The 23,827-nt window shown below is 53.1% G+C and overlaps 1 protein-coding gene across 2 annotated transcripts in view; it reads right to left on the reverse strand.

The window, feature by feature from the left end:
* Positions 1-23,585, reverse strand: part of ADAMTSL4 (ADAMTS like 4) — a 59,731-nt gene extending 36,146 nt beyond the window's left edge. The window contains exons 1-3 of one of the 2 annotated variants that reach the window (XM_034756409.1): positions 22,929-23,585; positions 14,072-14,185; positions 7,845-8,000 (exon numbers count right to left, since the gene is read on the reverse strand). In XM_034756409.1, coding sequence (XP_034612300.1) covers positions 7,845-7,876 — 32 coding nt within the window. In that variant the 5' untranslated portion in view covers positions 7,877-8,000; positions 14,072-14,185; positions 22,929-23,585. The remainder of the gene's footprint in view (positions 1-7,844; positions 8,001-14,071; positions 14,186-22,928) is intronic. The other variant, XM_034756408.1, reaches the window with a different exon arrangement.
* Positions 23,586-23,827: the final 242 nt, after the last annotated feature.

Genomic DNA, 23,827 nt, shown 5'->3' on the forward strand with positions numbered 1-23,827 from the left:
GCCTTGTGGCTAGGAGCCCCTGTTCCTCCACCAGCGCCAACGCCCCAGCGCTCAACCGCAACCCTACAATAACAAAGCAGACTAGAGGATCACAACGGTCCCTATTGGCCTTGGAGTTTGGGAAACCATAAAAGCAAAGCATCCCGCCCCAGCAACCCTACCATAATAAACCTGCGCATGCTGCCCCTGTACTCACCGGCCACCCTCCAACAACAAGCCTGTATTGGCAGCCCCAACGCCCAGGAGCAACCGGAAAACAACAAACCGGTATGCCCACGAGCAACCCTACGATAACAAACCCGTCGAGGGCTCCAGCATTCGAAGCGGCACTCGGAAAAGCACCTCCAACTCAGTAACAGTTTGGCGACAATTTTGTGTCGCTGACAGCCTGGGCTGGATTTGAACCTGGAGCCTCAAGCCACCTCCCATTCCCAAGCCGCCTGGGGGAGGCGGAGGGAGGCGGGGTTCAAACTGGTATCCGCGTAGCAAACAGCTCCCTACCCCAATCCCACCATGCTCCTTGACCAATACTAGAGACGAACCGGCACCCTGGAGATGAAAAGGTCCCGTAATCCCAATTCCCGGGGGCATCACTGCTGAATAGTTCAAAGCGGGGGGAAGGCAAAGTTTGCTTTCCTAATGACCACATCCAAAGTCACCCTGGAGCATACAGACCTACGAATGATCTGGAGGGGGGCCCAAACCAAGACCAGCAAAGGCCTCCCCTTGCCCATGCACCCTGGAACTATCTCAACTGGGGCTCCCATTTGAACCAGTGACCTAGTTATACCCCATTGCTGCCTCCTGAGTCATCCACTCTCCTCCCGGACAATGAGTTCACATAAATTGGCCAAGCATCTTCTCTCTCTCGCTCTCTTTTTTTCTCTCCTCCAAACAGCAAAATAGCAACTCATCATCTTTCTGACCCGCTCGTCCCTACTCAAAGCCCCCCCTCCTCGCCTTTCCGGGAAGAGCCCCCTCGCTCCTTTCAGCACGAAAACGCGAAGCAGAACTGCTCGTGAACCCTGAGTCAGCCGGGGGCGGCTGCAGCGTTAACATAATAGAGCGAGGGCCAGTCTGGACAGCACATCTTCGCCCGGGGGTTGCGGGAGGGGGCCGCAGCTCCAGTGCAGTGAGGGGGGCGCTGCCCCAGTGCCCGTCTCTGGCTGGCTGGACCTTACAAAGCCAACCACTCCTCCCAAGAGAGCGGGAGTGCACTGTGCCCTCATGGCTAGCGCGCCAGAAGACCTGTCTTCTATTCCCAACTCCACTGCCACATGACCTTGGGCAAGTCACAGCCCTGTTCCGTGACTCAGTCTCCCCCCTCTTTAAAATGGGACTAAGGTTATCACCCTCCTTTGCAAAGCACTTGGAGATCTCTGGACATAAGATACAGGCGAGGCATCATCACACTGACTAGACGAAAGACCGGGTGGGGGGAAGCTAGCCGAGAACACGGGCAATAGAACGGTAAATCAGTGCCCGTTCTTCCAAGACCCCTGCTCCTTGACAGCACCCTCAGCCCGTGTCTCGGCCCCATGGACAACAGGATGAGTGGTACATCCGTCCCACAGCGGCAAGGCTCCGGCACCGCAGCTGTAGCACCGTAGTCTAGACTATCCCACCAGCGAGGGAAGAGGTTTTCTCCCACCTCTTTGAGAGGCTGGAGCTGGGTCAATCCTTCCGTCGACCCAGCGGTGTCTGCCCTGGGGGCTAGGCCGGGGTCTGTGGAGAGGCCATCCCCAGCGAAATCCTGGGAGAAGCAGCGTCAGGGAGGCGGCGATCAGTCACCTACCAGGGCGGCGATGGGAGATCTAGGGCTAGGGCCCCTCCCAACCTATTATTTGGGGTCTGGAATTCCTGACCCTTTTATGGACTCGCCAGAGGATCCACCAGACCTGCCAGGACCAGAGGGGGGATCCAGCGCCCGGGGTGACTCGAGCGGGGCGGTCGCAGCACACAGGCTGGGTTTAAGGGACGGCGGGCAAAGGATTGTGCGGTTTCACACCCAGGTGGCACAAATGGCACCGGGGAGGCAGCAAACACATCGAGGGGATGTCAAGAGCGGCCAGCTGCATGGGTGACTGGAGAGTAAACCTGGGCTGGGCCAGGCCACGTCACCCGTCAGGGGCCCTCACCGAGCTCTTGGCCAGCGTCTGGAGGAATGCCGACGGGGGCGTGTGACTCCTGCTGCAGCCAAGGGAAGGCTGGACACAGCCCCAGCGCCCTGCCCATGGTGTCTGGCCCGGAGCTGCCCCTGCCTGGGAAATGCGGGGCGAGACCCCCGATCCTCCTCACACCCGACCATGGGAGCCGGCCGAGGCCCCAGGGGTTAACCAGCTGGAGAGGGTACATCTTCCACAACCTTTCTTCAGCCAGCAGCCTGGGAAAGCCAGCCCTGCTCCGCCAGGCCAACAGGCCAAGGGCACGGGATATTTTCAGACTGGAGGAACATGGCCAGCGGCCACAGGCAGCACTGGGGGAAAAGTCACCGTCCAAAGGAGACCGGAAAAACTCTGCCCAAAGGGAATCCAACCCCCCCCCGTCCAAGGTCTCTGATGGCGGACGAAACCAGCGCAGACATTCCAGGAGGAGTTGCACATCCACCCACCGAGCCGAGTTCAAGGCTCCGTCTTTCCCCCAGCGAGAGCTGGCGGCAGCGCGGGGGCCCTGAAGGCAGCCCAGGGAGCTGAGGCGGTTGCGTTGCTCGATTGTTCGGGGAAGCATCCGCAGCCAGAGCCCAGCAAATGTGGGATCCAGAGGTCAGGGTGCTGGGTTGAAATCAGTCTGATCAAGGAGTGATTCCGATGCCAATTAAACGGATTCAGGGCAACGTTTTCAAAAGCACCTAAGGGTACGTCTACACTGCAAAGGAAAACCTCAGAGCCCAAGTCAAGTAACTCACGCTCGTGGGGCTCACACTGCATGGCTAAAAACACCAGGGTTGACGCTCCTGCCTGGGCTCCAAGTTCGTCCCCTCTCACTGGGCTTCAGAGCCCGGGTTCCAGCCCAAACGGGAGTGTCTACACTGCTATTGTTAGCCCTGCTCAAGTCAATCGATCCAGGCTCTGAGATTCAGTGCCACAGGTTTTTCTTTGCCGTGTAGATGTAACCTCACTGATTTAGGAGTTTAAATACCAATGTAAAATAGGCTCCTAAATCACTTTAGGCACTCTTGACATTTTGGCTCTAAAACTCATCTTAAAATATCCTGCGATTCTAATTACAGTTCAGATTAAGATTCAGATCAAATTTATTAAAACCCTGATTCAAATTATTAAATTCAAAAGAAGATGAAGGGCTGGCCCCACAAACTCTTAACTTTACCGTCTCGTTCATTTCCGTGGGGATGCCCAGGTGCATCAAACGAAGCTTGTGTGTAAATGTCTACAGGATCAGGGCCTAAAATCCAATTCCAGAGTAAAATTCAGATTACATTTATTCAAAGTAAAATTCAAACGAGATGTATTCGAACTAAGGGTACGTCTACACTTACCCGCTGGTTCGGCGGCAAGCAACTGATCTTCTGGGATCGATTTATCGCGTCTTGTCTAGATGCGATAAATCGATCCCGGAAGTGCTCGCCGTCAACGCTGGTACTCCTGCTCCGCGAAAGGAGTACGCGGAGTCGACGGGGGAGCCTGCCTGCCACGTGTGGACCTGCGGTAAGTACCTTGTATTTCGAACTAAGATACTTTGACTTCAGCTACGTTATTCACGTAGCTGAAGTTGCGTATCTTAGTTCGAACTGGGGGCTTAGTGTGGACCAGCCCTAAGTCTAAGAACCAAGTTCTGATTCCAGTAACGATTCATTTTAAATGTATTCCAATTAAGATGCAGGATTTAAATGCGATTCATTCAGATTCAAATGAAGATGTGTGGTTTTGATTACTGGATCCTAGCTTCTAAAGCCAGACGGGACCACTGTGATCCTTCGTCTGCCCTCCCATACAACACAAGCCAGAGAATTGCCCTGAATTAAATCCGGTTTGAATTCGAGCATGGATTTTAGAACAACATCCAATTTTAAAATGGCCAGGGCTGGTGAATGCACCTCCACCCTTGGGGAATGTATTCATGTTCAGATTAAAAGTTTGGATTTGGAGTAGATTCAGATTCTAATTCTGATTCAGATTAAAGTCTTAAATTCAGAGCCTCAGATTGACTTCCTGGGGCTCTCATCCCAACCGAACCGTCCCCTTTATCCCCCCCTCATTCAGCTTCGTGCAATGGTCTCTGGCAGTGAATTGGTGGCAAAGCCCAGATCCCAGCCGGAAGCCGGGTGCGAGCCAAGAGGGCTGAAGGTTGCTGGTCTTTCCAAGCGCTGTCGACACACATGAACTCTCTCGTGCTCTGTGTTTATTATTGTTTCCCCTGGCGTGGACGGGAAGCTGCAGGCGTGTCGAGCCGTGGTCTGAAAGGTCGGCTTGTTCGAGAGAGCTCCGAGGAGCCGCTCCACCGCCTCGGCAGGGTTGGAATTAAGTAGCCACGGCCCTTGGCCCTGATCTCCCCTGGAGAGGGCACCTTCTTCAGCGTCTCATCTGCTCCCAGCCTGAGAAGCACCCTGGGCCCACCCTGGTTCGAGCCTCAATGTGGAGCCGAGATCTCTGCCTCTCAGAGCCCAAACCGCAAACGGTTCACGTGTCCCAAATGGATGATGATGTCGGATTGCGACATGCCTCCCTTCATGACGCACTGACTCCTGGTCCCGTAGCAGGACTCCTACTAGAAAGTCAATGCCAGAACATTTCCCGTGTACCTCCACTCCGCGCTCAGGCACCAGCCCTTCCGCTGCTGCTCACACGACCCTGCAATCCAGCTGCTCCTGGGTTAAACAGCTCAGGACGGTAGCACAGGGTCTAAGCAGAACTCATCCAATTAGCTAGAAGAATCTGGTCTCTGAGACAGAGGAAACACTGTTGCAACTTGTGTTTTGCAGCTGTCTAATTAAATGCACGCTGGACGCAGAAGCCTGCAGGCTTCTGTTCCGCCGCCTGGATGCTGAGGGGAAAAAGAGGAGGTCTGATTCTCTTCTCTATTACACTAGTTTAAATCCACATTGGGCCAGATCCATAGCTGGTGCAAACTGGTGCAGCTCCACGGATGTCCATGAAGCTGCAGCCAATATACATCCGCTGAGAATCTGATCGACTGACAATGGTGTCACTCTGGATTTACCCCAGTTTAAGTGTGATCAGAGTCAGGCTCAGAGACGGACGTCGGCTCGCAGAAACTCCCTGGGTCTCATTCTCCGCTGCCCAGCAGCCTGTGCTGTCATTTATACCCGGGCAGATTCAGAGTGAGCAGAGATCTACTGAGGATCTGGTCCCAGTTCTGCTAGCCATCCTGGCGAGAGCTGGGCACTCCAGGCTGTCAGGGGAAGTTTCACGACATTTCCCAGTAACGTGACGGGAGCTAGCGGAGAAGGAATGTGGGCAAGGAAGGCCACATCCCAAGCTAGGAGGCCAGCGGACACTATCTGGGTTGCCACCTGAGCACCAGGAGACATTGTGGAGCCGACCAGCGCAGCTTGGGGCAGCATCAGGCCATATAGGAGCAGGCGCTGAGCATGGAGCTCGCCAGCGAGCAGGTCCCCGCGTGCAGTGCGGTGCTCAATCTCGACCTGACATGGAGCGTGGGATGCTGGGCGTCGTAGCTCCCCGTGGGCGCAGTCTCTTGGTTCTAGCTTAATCCGCGGCCCCTCCATGGGCCCCTCTGCTCCGAGCAATGCCAGAGGCATGGCTGCCCATTTCATCTCGCAGGGACGTGCGTTGTGCTGGGCACCGGGGCCTCGGGGCCGGGAAGCTCCCACATCCCTGATGCAGAAGTGAGCTGAATTCGCTTCACCCCCGCGCTGGTCGCTGATGGTCCCTTTTCGGTGCATTTTGTGTCCTTGCCACGGCAACAATGTGAATACATTGGTGCGGGCCGGTCTCCTTTCACGTCCCCATCCCGTTCTAGAACTGATGCCACCACAGGTCACCAGCAAAATCAAACCTAGGAGCTGCAGCACAGTCTTACTCTATAGCAGCAACTCCACTAGCTAGCAACAGTAGCGGGCTTTTATCCTTTAGCTGCACCAGCCCCCAGAGGGAGAGACGGGGGCACGTACCCAGTCTTTTAGGCTGCCCCTACATAATAGGACACTATCCCCAAAACTGTTTGCCAAGCCACCGTCTTGGCCTCACTTCCAATTCCCTCATAAAACTCACTCCCCCTGCAAACCTTATGAGAAGTGAGATTTAAAGGCGAGCCACCACCGTATGTCCATGCCCTAGAGCCAGTCCAGAGCCCCAGGGACCGACTGGTCTGCCGTGATTTCAATGGGCTTTGGATCAAGCACTTTCTAAGTGGCCGTATGAGCCTATCAATCGTCCCCTGATCTTTACCTTCTTCCCTTCACCCTGGTTTTTGGTCTGTTTATGGCCCTCACATTACGCTCCGCGGGGCCAGGACCAAGCCTCACTTCCCAGAGGCATTTAGCACCCGGCCGGCTTGTGTGTCCAATCAATGTTCTAACATTCCCTGTGAACAGCTGGGACCCCTGCCTTGCAAACCCAGCCGGCTGCGAGCATCCTTCTGCCCTTGGGGGTGGGGGAACAACCTCAACAGCGGGCGGACCCACGTTTGTCCTGTCTCAGACCCTCGGTCTGGCTGGCTCAGCTGACAAGTAAAAGGACAGGCTTTCCACCCATCAGCCCCACACCTTCCCCCAGGCTCGTAAGAACCACGCCACGCTCTGTGTGGTTTACGCGTCATCCCGCACGGAACCGAGGGGATAAGCATGACTGAATCCGCCGGGTCCTGAAGCTGGGCTGGGCTAATGGGAATAGACAGACGCCAGCTGAGATAGCTCCGGGGGGCTAGCAGGGTAAGTACTCATCCGGATCACTAAAGGAGCTCTGATTCTACACGTGCACACACACACACACACGCGTCTACACACACACACACACACGTGTGCACACACTCGCACGCCGATGTCTGGATAAGAAGGGGGCATCAATTGTCACTTTTCTGACCCCGGCCGCCTGGTAACACCCCGTAAGCAGGAGCTGGGCGAGGGAGAAGAGAGGAGTTGCCCCGGCAGATCAGACTGTCGGCTCGTCACGTCTGGCATCCCTGCCTCCGGCAATGGCCGAGACCTCATGCTCCAGACAAAGGAAATAAAAAACATTCCACGCTGCACCTGGCTGACTGTGCAGCATGGAATGGCGGGGAGGTCAGGAAGGAGGGAATTCCCTCCTGACCCCAGCAGGTGGTCACTCGCTGCCCTGAAACCTGAGATCTGCTTAACCATGTTACCTGAGCTTGCATGGCTTCCATGCATGGGCCAGTGAACAGGACACGGGCTGGGAGGCAGAGAGTACAGGAGGAAGGATGGTCCAGTGATTAGGACACTAGCATGGGATTTGGGTCGGCTGGGCTCAACACCCTGCTCTGACACAGCCTCTCTGTGTGACCTCTGGGCGAGTCCCTTAGCTGCTCTGTGCCGCAGTTTCCCCATCTGTGCAATGGGGATAATAGCACCGCCTTGCCTCCCGGGGGATTGTGAGATACACGCAATGCAGACTGTGAGTTGCTCAGATAGATTATTCCTTGACCCACTGGGTATGCCTGAGCAAAGCGCTGGCCCTCTAGCTGTAAAGTGAGGGATGAAATGGCTGGAGCCCTATGGACACAGCAAGCCACATAAATAAACTGAGCAGGGGTTGGCGCTACTTCCTGCAGCAGTGAGTTCCACAGATTGACTGAAGTCCCCATGCTTCGGATTCCAGGTCTTTCTCTTCCCTACCCCACCATATCTAAACCTACAAAGAAGCCCAGGGACTGTCCCTCCTTACCGGCTGATCCAGTCTCCATGCACAGACCCCATCCTGCCTCAGTTCCTTCCTTTGAGGTGGAAGCTCCTTGCTTTACTTCTTCAGATGACCTCCTCTTCCTCTCAGCATCTGGGCTGTCCTGAGAGTCCCAGGACTTTTTAAGGCGTTCTCGCCTCCCTGCATAAAAATAGTAAGAGACAAAAGTCAATTGCTGTATAAGCCCTTTACCTCCACCTTAAATATTGCCCACGCCTCCAGGCAATTCTGGTTTTAAGGGTGGCTCTGTTCTTAAACCTAACACTGAACCCCTTAGGGACATTTTATAATCAAAGAACCAGCTGCATGGGGGAAGCATCGTTGCAAATGTGGGTGCACCACGGCTCTCTGCTGGAAAGAACTGGGAACTGCTCGCTGTGTGTCTTAGATGCCACACTGCAGTGAGGATTCTTCATTAGCTCAGGTGGCAGAGACCTATGCTTTCAGAGAAGGAGGATGGGATTGATAACCCTGAGGCTATTGTGAGGTTCCCAGTCATCTCAGGGGCAGCATTGCCAGCCCCCAAGCATTCAAACGCCAGGAGACAGGCCTTCAAAAAATCATGACATTGAAAAAAAATAATGACGTCTGGGATCTTATTTCCTTTCTGGGTTTAGAGCCTTTTGTGGGGGTGACATGTTCCAGCTTTTCTCTCCAACCATGAGGGTTAGGAAAGGTCTTTTCTTATTGAAATAAAAGCTGAGAGCTCATCATCACCTGACTCCAGGAGCTGGGGCTTTAAGGAAAACGACAAATCTCGCAAGACTCCCAATAAAATCCCAAGAACTGGTGCCTTGCCAGTGGCGGCTGCGATTATCAGAGGGAACTCGTCTATCCATTGTCACGCCTCTTAGCACAGCGGGTGTCGCTCAGTGAGGGAGGGTTTCAATGGGACGGGTGCTTACAAAGCGTGGGATTTTCACAGGAACCTATGGGAATCGGCCGCCCAAATCCCACTGAAGTGAGAGTTAGGACCGGACTCCCTTAATCTCCTTTGGAATTCCACACCTAAAATGCCATCGGTGAGTTCGGTGACCCATGCCCCGGGGAAGGAGGGGGTGCGAACGGGCATCACCAGGCTAGATCCCAGACCGTGAGATCTCTGAGACGGCAGAGCGGCTCTCCTGAGGAACCCTGAACAGCAGCTGGGAAATATCGAGCACAAGTGTCGCTCCAGTGCAGGGCCCCCCGGCAGACTGGATGGGACGGGCTCATCCCATCTCAAAAGTGGGCTTTATTGAGACACCTCCAGAGGGCTGGGGAGGACGGGTCTCCTGGGGATAGGACCGGCTTCTGACATACCCCAGCTCAAGAGCAGCTGCTCATGGATTGGTTGCCTCTTGTCGACGTCCCACAAGGTCGTCAGAAACGGGGGCCAGGGGCTAAGATCTCGTGTGCAGTCTCCACGGGCCAGTTCAACCCTCGAGGGGGGGAGGCAATTAGTGCCAACTACAGCCACCCTCACCAGCGCTCGGCTCCCCAGGAACGGGACCCACCCGACTTGTCCGAGAACCAGACTGTCGCTCCTGCTGGCTACTGCTGCTCCGGGCTGGTGTCCAACGGGTAACCTAGGGGGGTGGGCGCTGCAGCCCCTTCTCAACCCACTGAGCCATCCAGTCCCCTGCCCCAGAGCCGGGGCCCGTCAGGGACCGTGTTAGACAAAGGGGAGGTCCAAGGCAACCAAGAACCAAAGTTGGGGCTGCTGCTCTCCCAGATGGTCCCATCCAGGGAGGGCAACACACAAGCTCGGCTCTCCCCCCAGCCCTCTCCCCCAGCCTTTGAAATAAGGACTTTCTATTAGATCGAAATTCAGCACAACCCTGAGACTTTGCCCCCTGGTTCTACCCAGGAGGATCCACCCGCCCTGCGCCAGGATCCTGGGGGAAAGCCTGGCCCCTCCAGGCAGGATGCTGTCAGCCCGGGCTGGGGGCTTCTTTCTTGGCGCTCGCCTCGTGTGTTTTGTGGAAGGAATCTGGGTGGCTGGCAACGCGCTGCAGCCAGTGGGACAAAGTCGGTCACCGCACAGCGGGAGCCAGCAGCCCAGAGCAAGCCGAGATGTACACAGACACACACACACACACACACACACAGACCCACTTCTGCTCCCGTGCACAGCGACGCGGACCCAATCCAGAGACACAGCGCACCCGGACACACCGCCTTGTACGCCCTGTGCCCCGTGTCCCCATTTCCCCCAGTGCAGCGTGGGGGGCTGCGACGCTCCCCAGGCGGAACGGCAGCTTGCACGCCCCCGGAGTTCCCTGCCCCTGCAGGGCCGAGGTCCCGTCCCCAGGCGGTGGGGGAGGACGGCTGCACGCTGTTCAACTGTCCCGATAAAGAATTCCCTCTGCAAAGACCGAACTGTTCCTTCCTCCGCCTGGGGCCATTGCTCCTTACTCAGGCTAATTCCATCCTTCCTTGAAATGGCTCCCTTGGAGGTATTTATAAGCTTTGATCACTTCCCCTGAGACTCCAGCGCTCTCAGGACTAGGAGTTTAACCCCTTCCATCCCCCCTGTTACGTTTCACCGCCCAGCCTTGAAATCGTCTTCCCGCACCTTGGGCCGAGGTGCCCCAGATGGGCCGGCACTGGGACTACCCCGCCCTTACATGTGACCCCTCTCTGCACCCATCCGTCTCCGAGTCAATCCCTGGAGCACTTCCCCATAAGCTCTGCTCTGTTCACACGGTAGCATCACTGAAGCCAATAGGGTCCCTCTGGATTTCGTCCTGGGTCGGTCCCCACAATGCGTTCGCTACCAACCCCCTAAGGTTTCGGGTGTACTGCATCCAGGGCGCTGTCCCTCTGTGCCTGTCCTCTGGCTGAGCGGTTGTGCATTCATCAGCACTGGATGCAGACTTGGGGCCCGATCCTGATCTCAGCGGCGCTGGTGTAACGCCGCTGTCACCCACGGGACTTGAGCGCAGGAGGGTGGGGTCAGGCCCTGGACTGCAGGTGAACGTACTCCTCCCTCTAGTGAGTGTTGAGAGAGACAAGGTGGGGGAGGTAATATCCTTTATTGCAGTGGTTCTCAACCAGGGATGCGGGGCCCCCGGGGGGGGGGCAGGAGTAGGTTTCAAGGGGGCTGCCAAGCAGGGCCAGCATGAGACTCGCTGGGGCCTAGGGCAGAAAGCTGAAGCCCCACTGTCTGGGGCTGAAGCCCGGGGCCCTGAGCCATGCCCCCCAGGCCTGAAGCTGAAGCCTGAGCAACTTAGCTTTGTGGGGGCCCCTGTGGCGTGGGGCACTGGGCAGTTGCCCTGCTCCCTACCTCCTAACGCTGGCCCTGGCGTTTAAGTACAGTTGTTGTGGCAGAGATGGGCAGTGGAGTTTTTAATAGTATCTTGGGGGGGCCCCAGAGAGAAAAAGGTTGAGAACCTAGGTTTTATTGAACCAACATCTGCTGGTGAGAGAGAGAAGGGTTCAGGTTGAAGAAGACGAAAGTTTTGTCTCTTTCACCAACAGAAGCTGGATCCAAACGAAGAGATCACCTCACCCACCTCGTCTCTCTCAGATCCTGAGACTGGCACGGCAGACAACCGCCGGTTGTTGTCGCATGGTGGCACCTAGACACCCATCGCGCTGACCCCAGACAGATGCCGTCTGGCCTCGCTCAGAGACATTCACGAGGCTGTTGCAAAGATGGTTTTCCTGGCCTGTCGCTTGGCCCCTCTCTGCATCCCTCCACTGGCTCCCTCTTCTCCATCGCATCAAACGTCGGCTACTTGCCTTCATTTTCAGGGCCCTTCCCGGCCCGGCCCCTCCCTCCCTAGCATCTCTCCTGCGCCATCGAGATGTCGACCCATGATCCCAGCTTCTGTTGCCCATGTGATGAGTGGGCGAATGATCCCCTTTGTACTTCCCCCCCTGCTGCTCCTCACCCTGATGGGGGAAGCTCCCTGTCAACACCCACAAAACAACCCCCTTCTAAGCCTCCTCAAAACACTCCTTCGCCCGGGTGGGGCAGAGACTGGCTTTTTGTCCTGCGTGTGGTTCTTTTTCTGGTTTTTTTTGGGGGGGGGGATCAGTGCTGGAAGGACTGAAAAAGTGGGGAGGGGGGGACAAGTTTGCTTCGGCCGCCCCTTTGTTATGGTGGAGGCAGGGCCAGGCCAAATCTGAGTGAATGGCGTTGCAACCTGGTGCACGAGGTCACAATGCCACATAAATTTGGCCCAGCCACCCCTATGTGGCCAAGCAAAGAAGTTTTGCTGGGGGGCCACCTGGCTGTGGGGGACCTGCTCCCCTCCTCCATTGTGCCCCTGCTGAGTTCATGTTCTCAGAAGTAGGAAGACAGTGGTCCTTTGGCTTCCCATCTCTGGCACCCAAGGGTGCAAGGGAATTCAGAATCCAGCCCCATTAGACAATTTCTCTTCCTGGGTCTTGTGCTGTTATGTTTAGGCTCCCAAAATGACTAGGGGCGGGGGGTGGGGGGGGGGGGGAGTGCAACTGTTTCCATAACAACCACAAATGTTTTTGTTGTTATTTAAAATAAACCCCATGGTCACATTTCTATTTACATTCAACTCCCTATTTAAAAAGTCATCCATGTAAATCAACGCCCCAATCGTGGGGTTGACACTACACATTGCTGGCTCAGATGCTGTGGTCAGTTACTCTTGGCTAAAATCAGACCAGCTCCCCTGGGCCTCTGGCCGTCTCACTGCAAAAACAAGGTGCATTTTTATATTGAGCCGGCCGGGAATTTCACCACAAAACGATTGTTTGCTGAAAAACGTTGATTCACCAAAACCGAACCTGTCGGGAAGGGGCCCGTTTCCACCAATTTCCCGACATGAAAAAACCTTGGGGAAAAGTTTCAAAATCTCCCGTCTTGCTGCTCTCGGAACAAAAATTTGCGGTTGGGGGGTTCGAAATTGAACTTAATTTATACTAAAGAAAGGTTAAAAAGGGTCCAAATTGAAATGAAACGTTTCAATCGACTCAAACCGAAAACGTTTTCCGTTTGTGCACATTGCTGAGATTTCGATTTCTCGTCCCGATTTGGGCTGGGAATATTTAAAAAAACTCATGACACAGGGCTGGCTGGCTGGCTCGGTGTACAATGTTAGCAGAGACAAGGCACAGGGGTTTTTACCTGCATGTTGCTAGCGCAGGTAAACTCCAGATGGGGAGTATATTATTGAGTCTGATTAGCTCCACCAAGGTAAAACCATTCCTGCCCTGTCCACTAGGATTTTATACTGAGATCCTATCTTGAGATAAACCACAGCTTCCTGTAGTGAAGACAAAGCCGGATTCTCTTTTACAACACTCTGGCAGAGCAAGAAGGCCTTAAAGTAGGCGTGAATTACAGTTATACTTAACCCCTGGCTCTTAATTAGCACTTTCCATTAGTAGATTTCAAAGCGCTTTACAAGGGAGGTGGCGATGATGATCCCCGTTTTACAGATGGGGAAACTGAGGCACAGAGCCATGGTCCCCCAGCGGGCCGGTGGCTGAAGCGGAAATCGAACCCACATGTCTACCCACTAGGTCACACTGCCTCTTTTCACACTGCTACAGTGGGGCTTAGTGAGAATTAGGCTCTGTTAACTTTAAGGTAGTCATGCTAGATGTGAGATTTTGGCTCTGTCCCGCCGTTGGCCAACCAGCCCCAATCCATGCTCTGGTATTTTTATCTAGTTGGGATGTCTCCAGCTCCTCGTTATGTGGCACTCGCTCAGATGGCCGAGTGGGATCTAAATACGCCGCGCCCGCTGCATTCCCCTTTAGCTTCCCAAATCGGTCGTGACCAAGCGGGCGATTAGAAATAGCTCCATCTCTCCGGGGCGTGGGAGCATTCAACGAGCCACGGCCAGGCAGCAGGACAACCGCTCAGCCAAGCCGCGTCTCTGCCATGCAAAGAGCCCGTAACGGAGCTAATGCTTCCAATGCCTGCTCATTGGAGCGCTGTCAAACAGCCTGGAATAACGCAGGTCAACACGCCACCGCCCCACCCCGAGGGACCCCCAGATCTCAGCAACATCCATTGCCTCTCTCTCCAGTCACTGTGCCCAGGCTCTTATCCCGCCGATCCACTTCCCACGGCACTGGTGAGAGGGAATAGACCTGAAGTGTCCCGAACCCGACCCGATCTGGCCACTAAGCCACACGACCTCCCTGTACACTGCTTGAGAATCGGGCCTCGCTGACTGATGGTTGTGCCAAGGCTGGCAGGACTAACTCCCTGGCATTGCAAATTATTCATCACTCACCCTGCCAGCTCTCTGATCAGTCCAGCCTCTGCCAGGAACTCCCAAGCCCGGCGCGAGCCATTCCAGAGCCCTGGACTTCAAGGGTCCGTGCCTATCACGTCACCTGAGCAGGCGCTGGTGTGGAGAAGGAGGAGGATGTGTTTAGCCTCAGGAAGCGTCTCCCCAGCCTGCCTGTAATCCCGACCCGGGTCTTTCCTTCTCAGCCCGGCCTAACCTTGCAAATATCCATAGGATCAGGGTGTGGCGTGGTGAGATTGATCCCTCACTACAGCGTGCATCGCCATCCCCGCGGGCCGGGGAGTGGGATGAGCCTCTGAGCTCCCCTCTCACCACCTGAGACAGTTGTGGAGGGGGAATAGCTCAGTGGTTTGAGCATTGGCCTACTAAACCCAGGGTTGTAACCTCAATCCTTGAGGGGGCCATTTGGGGCAAAAATCTGGCTGGGGATTGGTCCTGCTTTGAGCAGGGGGTTGGACTAGATGACCTCCTGAGGTCCCTTCCAACCTTGATATTCTATGATTCCCCTCTGGGGTAGGACTGAACCACACTGGAGATCAGGCCTACACCTGTCCTTTGGAGACACACAGCTCTCCAGCACCGTCAATCCAGCAGCCATCACCACCACTCACTATCAAGAGGGAGACGATCCCTCCTCAAGGTTTCAGAGGAGATTATGCAAAGGGCAGAAAGAAGCTGGGAGACTTCACACAGCGGGTTTTTGTCTGTGAGGAAAGTGATTAGCGCTAATCACTTTGAAACCAAATCTCTGGGCTTGAAGACATGATAATGTCTGTCCCCAGGTGCCTAATGCCTTAAGGAGCGGAGGGCAGGGGTGCTTGGCAGGCCTGCCTGAGGCCAGTCGGAAAAGTGAAGGTTGTTGGGAATTGGATCAGGCTGTAAGTGAAGTTTCACCCGACATGCCATCAGATACCATCCAACAGGGGTCACCCATAGGCCCTCTGATCTGGCCCTGGATTTAAGGGTAAGGCAGGGAAAGATATCATGCCTGCCTTTCCTCCTATGCCCTGTTTAGCCACTTCTTAGCTCTCAATGCTTAGCGCTTACTAATTAACCCTCCCCAAGGCCTCCGGGAGCAAGGACAGCATTATCCTCCCCATCGCACAGAAGGGGAAACTGAGGCATAGAGCGGTGCAATGACTCACCCAGGGAATCCTTGTCAGAGCTGGGATGAGAACCTCGCTCTTCTCAGACCATCCAGTGACTCTCCCCCTATCTGAACTGTCCTTCGAGCTACAAGAAACCCCCATAACTGCGCTTGTCAGCTAGCTGGTCCTGGAATGACGGCTGTGAAACTTTCACCAGAACTTGTTAAAAATGTGGACACGGTATTAAAAAGGGGCTGTATAGGAATGACAATGGGAGCGTCTGTATTTGCTCCATCACTTGCCACAAGAATAAACAGGAGTCAAAAGACCAGGACTTAGCAATCTCTGTGTCCAACTGGGCTTTCATCCCTGATGCTATTGAGGTACTTAACATTTTTTTCACTTTTGACTGTAAAACCAGCCTGGTCAATTTCAGTTCATGTTTTTAGTCAGTTTCACTTTCTGGTTCTCATAGGTCAGGGCAAGTTTATTGTGTTTGGTCTCTGGTCCCACAGAAAAATTAAAGAAAAAGTGTGACAGATGCTAGTCCCATCCCTTACTGCACTACTGCAAAGGGACCAGGTGCCACGGTGATGGGCGTGGCATAAGAACCTATCTAGGATAGAACACAATTTTTGAGATCATGATATTTCCTATTCCAAACCCTTTGAAAATCCCACCTGATCCTAAAGTGGTGATCTAAACTACCAGATGCTTCCTCTTTCAACTAGAAAGCTGGAAAAATTGGAACCTGATCTGAACGTGCATTTCACACGCCCCAAAATTTGAGATGTGGGATTTTGCATTTGGTTTGTTATAGTGAGAGAGCCAACTATGAAATCCAGATTCCAAAACACACCAGGGCTTGGAAGAGTTTTTCTGGGTGGGTCCCAGATCTGAGTTATGAACTGAATCCAAACCCCCATTGTTAAAGAAACAGCCCTGCTTGGTTTTGTTCAGATTCAATAGCACAAAGTTCCTGATAACCTCATATGAGCCACCAGTCCTTTGCAGCAGGGAGGTGGGGAAGGGGAGGGGGGAAAATATGCTAGAGGAATTAAGTGTCCGGGGAAAGCAGAAAGCTAAGACAGATGTTTTCGCACAGAAAACAGGAGGTGATTTGCAGATAAAGTTGGATGCTGTGAGCTAACTGTCTAGCAAGCCATTTTAATAACACACAAAAAACAATGAATAAAACCAATGCTGGATGCCAAGACAGCTGATGCCTAGTGGAAAAAACTTTCAGGAACACTCTGTATGGAAAAGATCCTGCCTTCACTCCTTTTATTGCTCTCTATTATTAAGGGACTCGAGAACTTTTGCATGAGAACTCAGGAATTTGGCTCCAATGCTTATAAACTCCCTACCTGAAGTTATAACATCACAGTCATTTCTGTGGCAGTCAACTACAGGACTGCCAACTGCAAGCATCCTAAAATCACTCATCAGGCCCCCCAAAAATCATCAGATTGGCTTAAAAATAATATTTTAAAAATAATAATGCATTTTGAGTTCTTTTTATTTGCTTTCTGGAGTTTGCGCCTTCAGGACACACTCAGGACACGAGCTTTTATCTGCCACGGTGAGGGCTAGAAACCTTCTGTTTCTTTTAAACTGAAGGTGAGATTCTTGTTCTGTCACAGGACTCCAGGAGCTGGAACTTTACAAAAAAACCCACACCAACTATCGCGATAAAATGTCAAGAGTCGGCAATGCTGCAACGGTGACACCAGAAACGAGAAACATGATGTCAGGAGGGAGAAGGGGAGCCCCAGAGAGCAGCAAACACCCCATTTTGATGCAAATTGTCCTGAGGGTAATAAAGAAAAAGGGAGAGGAAAACCCTCCATTATAACTAGCCGGCTCAAAACAGGATGGTTTGCCTGGAGACATTTCCCACACCGCATAATGGCCCTTCTGCCCCTTTCTCACTGGACAAGCTGTTTCATGTTCCTTAGTAACTAATAGCTAGACAAGAGCAGTGGTTCGGTCCTTAAACAAAAGCCAGGTCATCACAATAAAATGTAGATCTGTGATCTTTGCAAAGAGCGGGGGCGGGGAAGAGGGGAAGAAGAGTGGCTCTAAGCCATCCCCCTTCTCCCCTGATCTTTAGCCTGCCTCAGGGCTGGGCCAGCCCATGTCATAACTTAGAGCAGCCTAAGGGCTGCTCTGAGCCACACGCCCCCTAAGGATCTTTAAACCAGCCAAGGACTGCTGGAGCACTTTGCATCATGGCTCCACCTCCTCTCTCCATCGGCCCCCTGTACCTGGTAGGGTATAGGCAGCATAGAGCTGACCAATTAGATGGGAGAGTGATGAAAAGGGGCTGTAGCTTGGGACCAAAACCCAGTCCCAACTCATTTTGTCTGGCCCAGCCCATCACATATATGGGGCCTGATCAAACGCCCTCGGACTTTGAGGGGTTAAGGGAATCCAATTTTACAGCCTGAGCTTTCTAGCCCATCCTCCACTCTTCCCCAATGACTCAGGGAGGCATTTTCCCCAGCTGGTGCTAACAGATCACAGAAGTTCAAAGCCAAATTTCCAGAGTGGGCCTTGGATTTTTAGTGTCTCAGAGGCACTGAGCACCGAGCACCCACCACACCAATCAGAATCAACGGGAACTGGGCCCCTCCAGCACCCCGTCGGCTGTCGCAAGTTGGGCCCCCCCAAATCACTAGTTACTTTGACCCTGATTCAGCAAAGCACCCAAGTACCATTTATCCAAGCGCTTAAACACAACCTCAGTCAAATGGGGAAAGACTTGAGGACAAGCGTAAGTATCTCAGGTTCTAAGGCCCAGCTCTTCAGCTCTTCAAAGGGATTTTGGCTCCTGACGGCCACTGATTTCCCTTCCATCCATTGAGCTGGGTCTGAAAAACCTGCCTAAGGGCCTACGTTATGTGTCAGGTCTAGGCCTAGGCCCCAGAGCCTCCGGATTGCCACAACGCCTCCCTGGAGACCCGGGGCTGCTCCAATTCATTATGCTCACATATGTTCCTTAATACTATGACGTACTCTTTTCTTGGAGATGCGCTGGAAAAGGAGACAAGGCGCCGGGAAATAAAGCAGAGACCCGGAGACAAGAGGAAACGAAGAGCCAACATCAAGAGAACACTCCCGCTCCAAGCCAAACTGCTCCACTTAGTTCAATCCCATTAAAAGTCCCTGCCCTCCGCCCTCCTTTGGTTTGACATCTGCTTTACAAAGCGCTCGGCACCAGCGGCCAAGCGCTACTCACGTTTTGGAACACAAGAAAGGATTGCGTCTTCCTGAAGCCCAAGAGTTTCAGATGAGCTCAGCGTGGGGGGCGGGTTGCCAAGATCTTTGCAAAATCTCCCCATGGGAGCTGGTGAGCGCAGAGTGCTGTGGAGAATCTAGCCCCAATCGTGGGTGCCGATCCCCTGGAAATCTGGCCCTGATTTCTTGGTAAAATCTACCTTTTCATCTTAACAATCTCACCATCTGCATTACAGCAGAGATCAGCCAGCCCCGGTCCTGCAATCAGATCTGGGTGCAGGAGTCCGTCTGCACGGATGCCATTGTAGCTGCAGGCCCACCGCCAGGATCACGCACTGCTGCTGAAAGCACCTGTAACTAGATGTACCAAGCACGCAGTAGCAAATCAGCTTCCATCCACAGCGGGACAAGGGCCGTTCAGGAAGAACGTGATGCCAACTGGTGCAAATCAACATCCGGGAAAGAAACGTCACTCACAGAACTGAGTGGGCAATGGGGATTTTTATCCCCCCATGAAACAAACATGAAAAAATTTCTACCAAACGTTCCAGGTTTTCCCTCACCAACTGGATGTCAGCAGGATTTCTCTTGGTCTTAAAGTCAAGCGGCTCTGGTTTAAGTGTTTTAAGGGTACATCCACAGTGCAAAACAAAAGCCACATCAGCGAGTCTCAGAGCCTGGGTCAACCCACTCCCCCCCCTTTCTGGGTTTCACAGCCCCAACTCCAGCCTCAGCGGGAACACCTACATTGCTATTTTTAGCTCTGTGAACCCCAGTCAATTGACCCGGACTCTGACACTTGCTGCCACTGGGTTTTTTCTGTGTAGACGTACCCTCATTCAGTCGTGTGTTATAGACACGTGATACATGCAAGATCCCTTCTCAAGAGGGCGCGTGACTGAACATTCTGGTCCACACCTAGTTTTTGTCCTGGTATAAAAGTGCCTTATGCTGGGATAGTTTATTGCCCCTTCCTGTAACCACCTTTATACCGGTATAACTAGGGGAGGCTTGTACCGCTTTTACTACACGGGCAGAGTACACTTTTGTAGAGAGACAAGCCAGCTGGTTGGCGAGGGCTCCTGCAATGGAAAGCTACCAGAGCATCGCCGGGGTGCATAGGGAAAAATCCGGTGTTGGGCATGAGCCCATATGGTTCTTTCGTCTCGACTTTCTTTGATTCCCACGGATAGAGGTGTGAAAAGGAAGCTTCTAAATGTGATATTTAGGCTAGCAGCGCATTTACTCCAATCAAAGGAATAAATATGGCAGGGAAATGCTATTTGCTTCTCATCTAATAATGTCTTGGGCACCATCTCTTATGTGTCGGGACGGCACCCAGCACAAAGGGTGGCACTCCAGAATACACAGAATAATCCAGGTGCATGTAACCATCAATTAGGAGGGATTTTATACTACAGCAAAGTCATCACACACACACACACACACCCTGCCCTGTCACGGGCGTGGATTGCAATCTGAACATTGCAGGGCACTGAAATAGCTTTGGCTTTCCATTCTCTTCCACTATAAACAGAATTTGTTCCGTTCCAGTCCACAATTAGCAAGTTCCACTGCACATTATTTTGGGGACCACTCAAAGCTTCGGGGGCTGCTACTGACCTTAGACTCCAGGAGATTCAGGATGGATATGGACTCCATGCTGGTTCTAAACTGACTTGGACAGAGGATTTGAGGGATCAGGGGCAGGATTTAGGGTTAATGGGTGGGCAGGGGTTAATGTTGGCATTGCCACTCAAATGTACACTTAGAGGAGGCTTATAATATATCCCCATATCCTTGTGAAATAATACCTTGCTCTTATAGATTGCCTTACATCGGATGAGGTCAAAACCTTTCACAGCCAGCCGGGATCTGTACTCCCCACTCAGGCAAACTTCCCATGGGAGCCCGTGAGACCCTAATCAGCAGTACTTCACAACTTCTCTATAAAAGCAAGGAATATTCTCCCCTTGGGAAAATAGAGGCACAAAACCAGTGATGTCAGCTCTCCTAATTTAACTGAGAGTCTTGAGCTATTTGGCGCTTTTCTTGCAGCCCCAGCTGCTGGAGTCACGTGAATACATCAGAATCTCAGCTTCCTGGTTGTTTGGGGTTTTTTTTTAAAGTACATTACTAGCCCTCATGGTTATGAAAAAAGCTTCAAGTTGTGAACATCAACGTCTCAGAATCCCGAGGCCTTACAGAAATCCCACAACATTTATTCTTTTCTTTAGCAATCTCATCATTTCTAAACCAATCTAATGGATTTTTTTTTTTTTTTTTGCAGCAAGGGGGGGTGGAGAGATGACTCATAATTTTCAAACACTTGTCATTGGCAATACTGAAGTGCAGGCAAATGACTTGAACAAGGGCACGCAATGGAAGAACCGGGAAACGAACCCAGGTGTCATGACTCCCGGTCCCTGATCTGATGATTATACAAACACTCCTCTTTCAAAGCGAGCTCTAGAATGCAGGATCCCTGACAGTCTATCCCAGGGGTAGTCAATTGTTTTTTTGGTCAAATTCCAAATTTCTTGGTCAAGGTATAGCCAAGGTCCAGACTTCAGTGAAAATAATAAAAAAGTCAACAATAATAATGATAATAATAAGCAAATAAAAAGATTGTGGGGTCTGGAGTGGTCAAAAGTGCCTGGAGGTCCAGATTTGGCCCGCAGTCTGCCTTGTTCTAGCCACTATTACAGTGCATATGCACCAGAGAGAACGCACACAAACACATTTATAGTGAAGTCATTTTTTTTTCCACCAAGCAACTCCACTCCACACGGGAGCTTCCCAATCAGCACATTGCAATGTAGTGAAACAATCTGGGACTTTATTCGACACATGGCTCTATAAAGGGAATTTTGCTGGGAGTTGACAGCAGGTGGGTTCTGCTGTAGCACCACCGCCTGCCACCTCCCAGAGGATTACGGCCCGCTAACATTTTCCCTCGGGGATTAAGCCGTGCCGTGTGAACGACAACGGAGTCCAGCCCGCGTAGTCCCGGAAGGACTGAGGTTCCAATCACCCCAGAAGCAGCTGCAATGGGTGATACGCATCAAGAGGTGGTTTTTAGGGTCTTTTGGGGAACAGAGCCAGGGGCTGGGTGCGACGGGCTGGCACCAAATTGGGCTGAGATTGAAGCAATGTGTCCCATAATAATATCTATCGCAGAGAAACGACCCACATCCCACGCTTGCACCTGGGACCACCCAGGCTGGCATTGAGGACTGAATGGGAGAGATGTCATAGGTTTTACTCTTTGAATATCTCGGGAGGGCAGTGCCAGCCAAATGTGGCTATAGATCAGGGTTAAAAAAAACCAACAGCACCCTTTAGGTTTCTTTATGCGACGCAGGGTCCTTTTACATTTCTCTCAACACAATCCTTTTCCCTTTTAGTGACAACAGCAGGGCTGCCAGTGGATTCCACTGCTCGGATTCCTCACTGGAGTATCTTGGAAAACACCGCCCGGTAAATACCTGGACCCACAGGGTAGATCTGTGCTGGGCCCAGAAATGGCTAAAGGCCAGAGCTCTGCATGTACCTTTCTCTTCCCCTCTGTAACCTGTCCTTGTTTGTAAACATTCCCCTCCCTGCCCCCTTCCCTGAGCTCTTTGAAATGAAAGAATCTGAAGTATTTTTGGATGCCAAAGTGAAACAGTAGAATGGCGTTTTGCTGTTTCCTACTGCACAGAGAGGCCCCAAATCAATAGGGCAGTGTGTGGGGGGGGGTTGCATCAGGTCCAAAGCCTTCAAGTGTGAGAACCACAACTGGGAAGGAGAAAACCGTTGGTGGGGGGGGATTTCTCACTTGCACATTCCATAAAAAATGTTTCGAGCTATTTCCCAGGCAGGGAGGGGGCAAAGCTTTGTCTCTGCAATAAAAGTAAAAGCAAACTTGATGGGGCGCTTTTTTTGTGTGGCTTTTTTTGTGTGGCTTGCGAAAGCCTTGCCCCTGGCTCCCATTGGCACGTTCCAGCCACTGCTTTCAACACACCCCAGCGCACACAAATACACACACCGTGGTAACGATGCCACACCCACGATGGGCAGAAAAAAAGGGGAACTTTAAAAAGCCGGATTGACTTTTTGTTAAGCCTCTGGTGTCTGAAATATTATGAACACCCGCCCCACCCCATTGCTTTTACAACCATCCGCCCAGTGGTTCTTTCAGGCGGACATCAGTGCAAGGCGAAATATTACTAGCAGATGAAAGATTCATTTGCAACCAAGGGTGGTACAACAAGACCCATTTCTCACTCACTCACTCACTCACACACACACACACACTCTCTCTCTCTCTCTCCCTCTCTTTTTTCTGGCATTTTCTGGGAAGTAGCAGCTAAAAGATAGTCTCAAAACCCCAGCAGGTGTATGAGAATTAGCCAGCAGCACACTCAGGCAACAGGTTTCAAACTACAGTGAAACTGACCCAATTCCAGCGAGTAACAGGCAGGGGCAATCCACTTATCTACAGAGAATAATCAAGCCGCGTCACTTACCTTCTTCCTGAAGCGCTCCCGACTCCCATCCAAGGGTTGGGGCGAGGGGGCTGCAGACTGGACGTTTAACCCTTTGGCTCTGGGGTTTGTTTTGAGAAAGAAATATGCTCCTCAAGAAATAGGGGGGGGGCAGAGATTGGATAGAGGGGGTGTATGGGGATAGATAGATCTAGAAAAGGGAGGATGGAGGGATAGAAAGAAACAGGAGATGGATATAATATTTTGGGAGGGAAATCCACTGAGTAGCTGGTAACGCCAGATGTTTTGTTGGGGATCGAACAGCTGGGTTCCTGTTCCAAGGCAGAAAACTCGCTTTTCCGGATGCCCCCAGTCCAGTCCTGGTGATCCCGGGGAGGTTGCAAGCCCCTCACCCCGCGTCTGCTCTGACCCACCTCCCCGTGCAATGCGGGCAGAGGGGTCCAGCGGCCGCTCCGCACTTGGCTGTAACTTTCTTGCTGCCGGGCGGCCCCCCCTTCGCACCCCCGCCCCCAAGCCGCCGCGGGTGGGTGCACCGGGGCCGGGTCACGCCGCCGATCGCTGCCCCGGCTCCTTGTGGTCCTCGCTCCGCCGCTGCCTGGCTGCCGGAGCGGTCCGGGGGCTGGTCAGTTCCAGCCGGTCCCCGGGTGCAGCCCCCCGGGCGCGGATCGCAGCAGCAACCCGCCCGGCCAGCCCTGCCCCTTCTCCGCCTCCTTCCACATGCATCCCCGGCCGCCCCGCCTCCCCAGCCCGCTTCCCCTCGCAGCCTGCGGCCGCGCTCCCCTCCCCCGCGCCCGGGGGCTTGCTCCCGGCCTCCTACCTCCTTGCACGAAGTTACTGCCGGCGAGAGGTTCCCAGCGCCCGGCCTGAAACAGGACCGAAGAGAAAAACGAGCCGAGCCGAGCCAAAAAACCCCCTTCCCC

The sequence above is a fragment of the Trachemys scripta genome, chromosome 24 (assembly GCF_013100865.1).
Source record: "Trachemys scripta elegans isolate TJP31775 chromosome 24, CAS_Tse_1.0, whole genome shotgun sequence".
NCBI classification, from domain to species: domain Eukaryota; kingdom Metazoa; phylum Chordata; order Testudines; family Emydidae; genus Trachemys; species Trachemys scripta.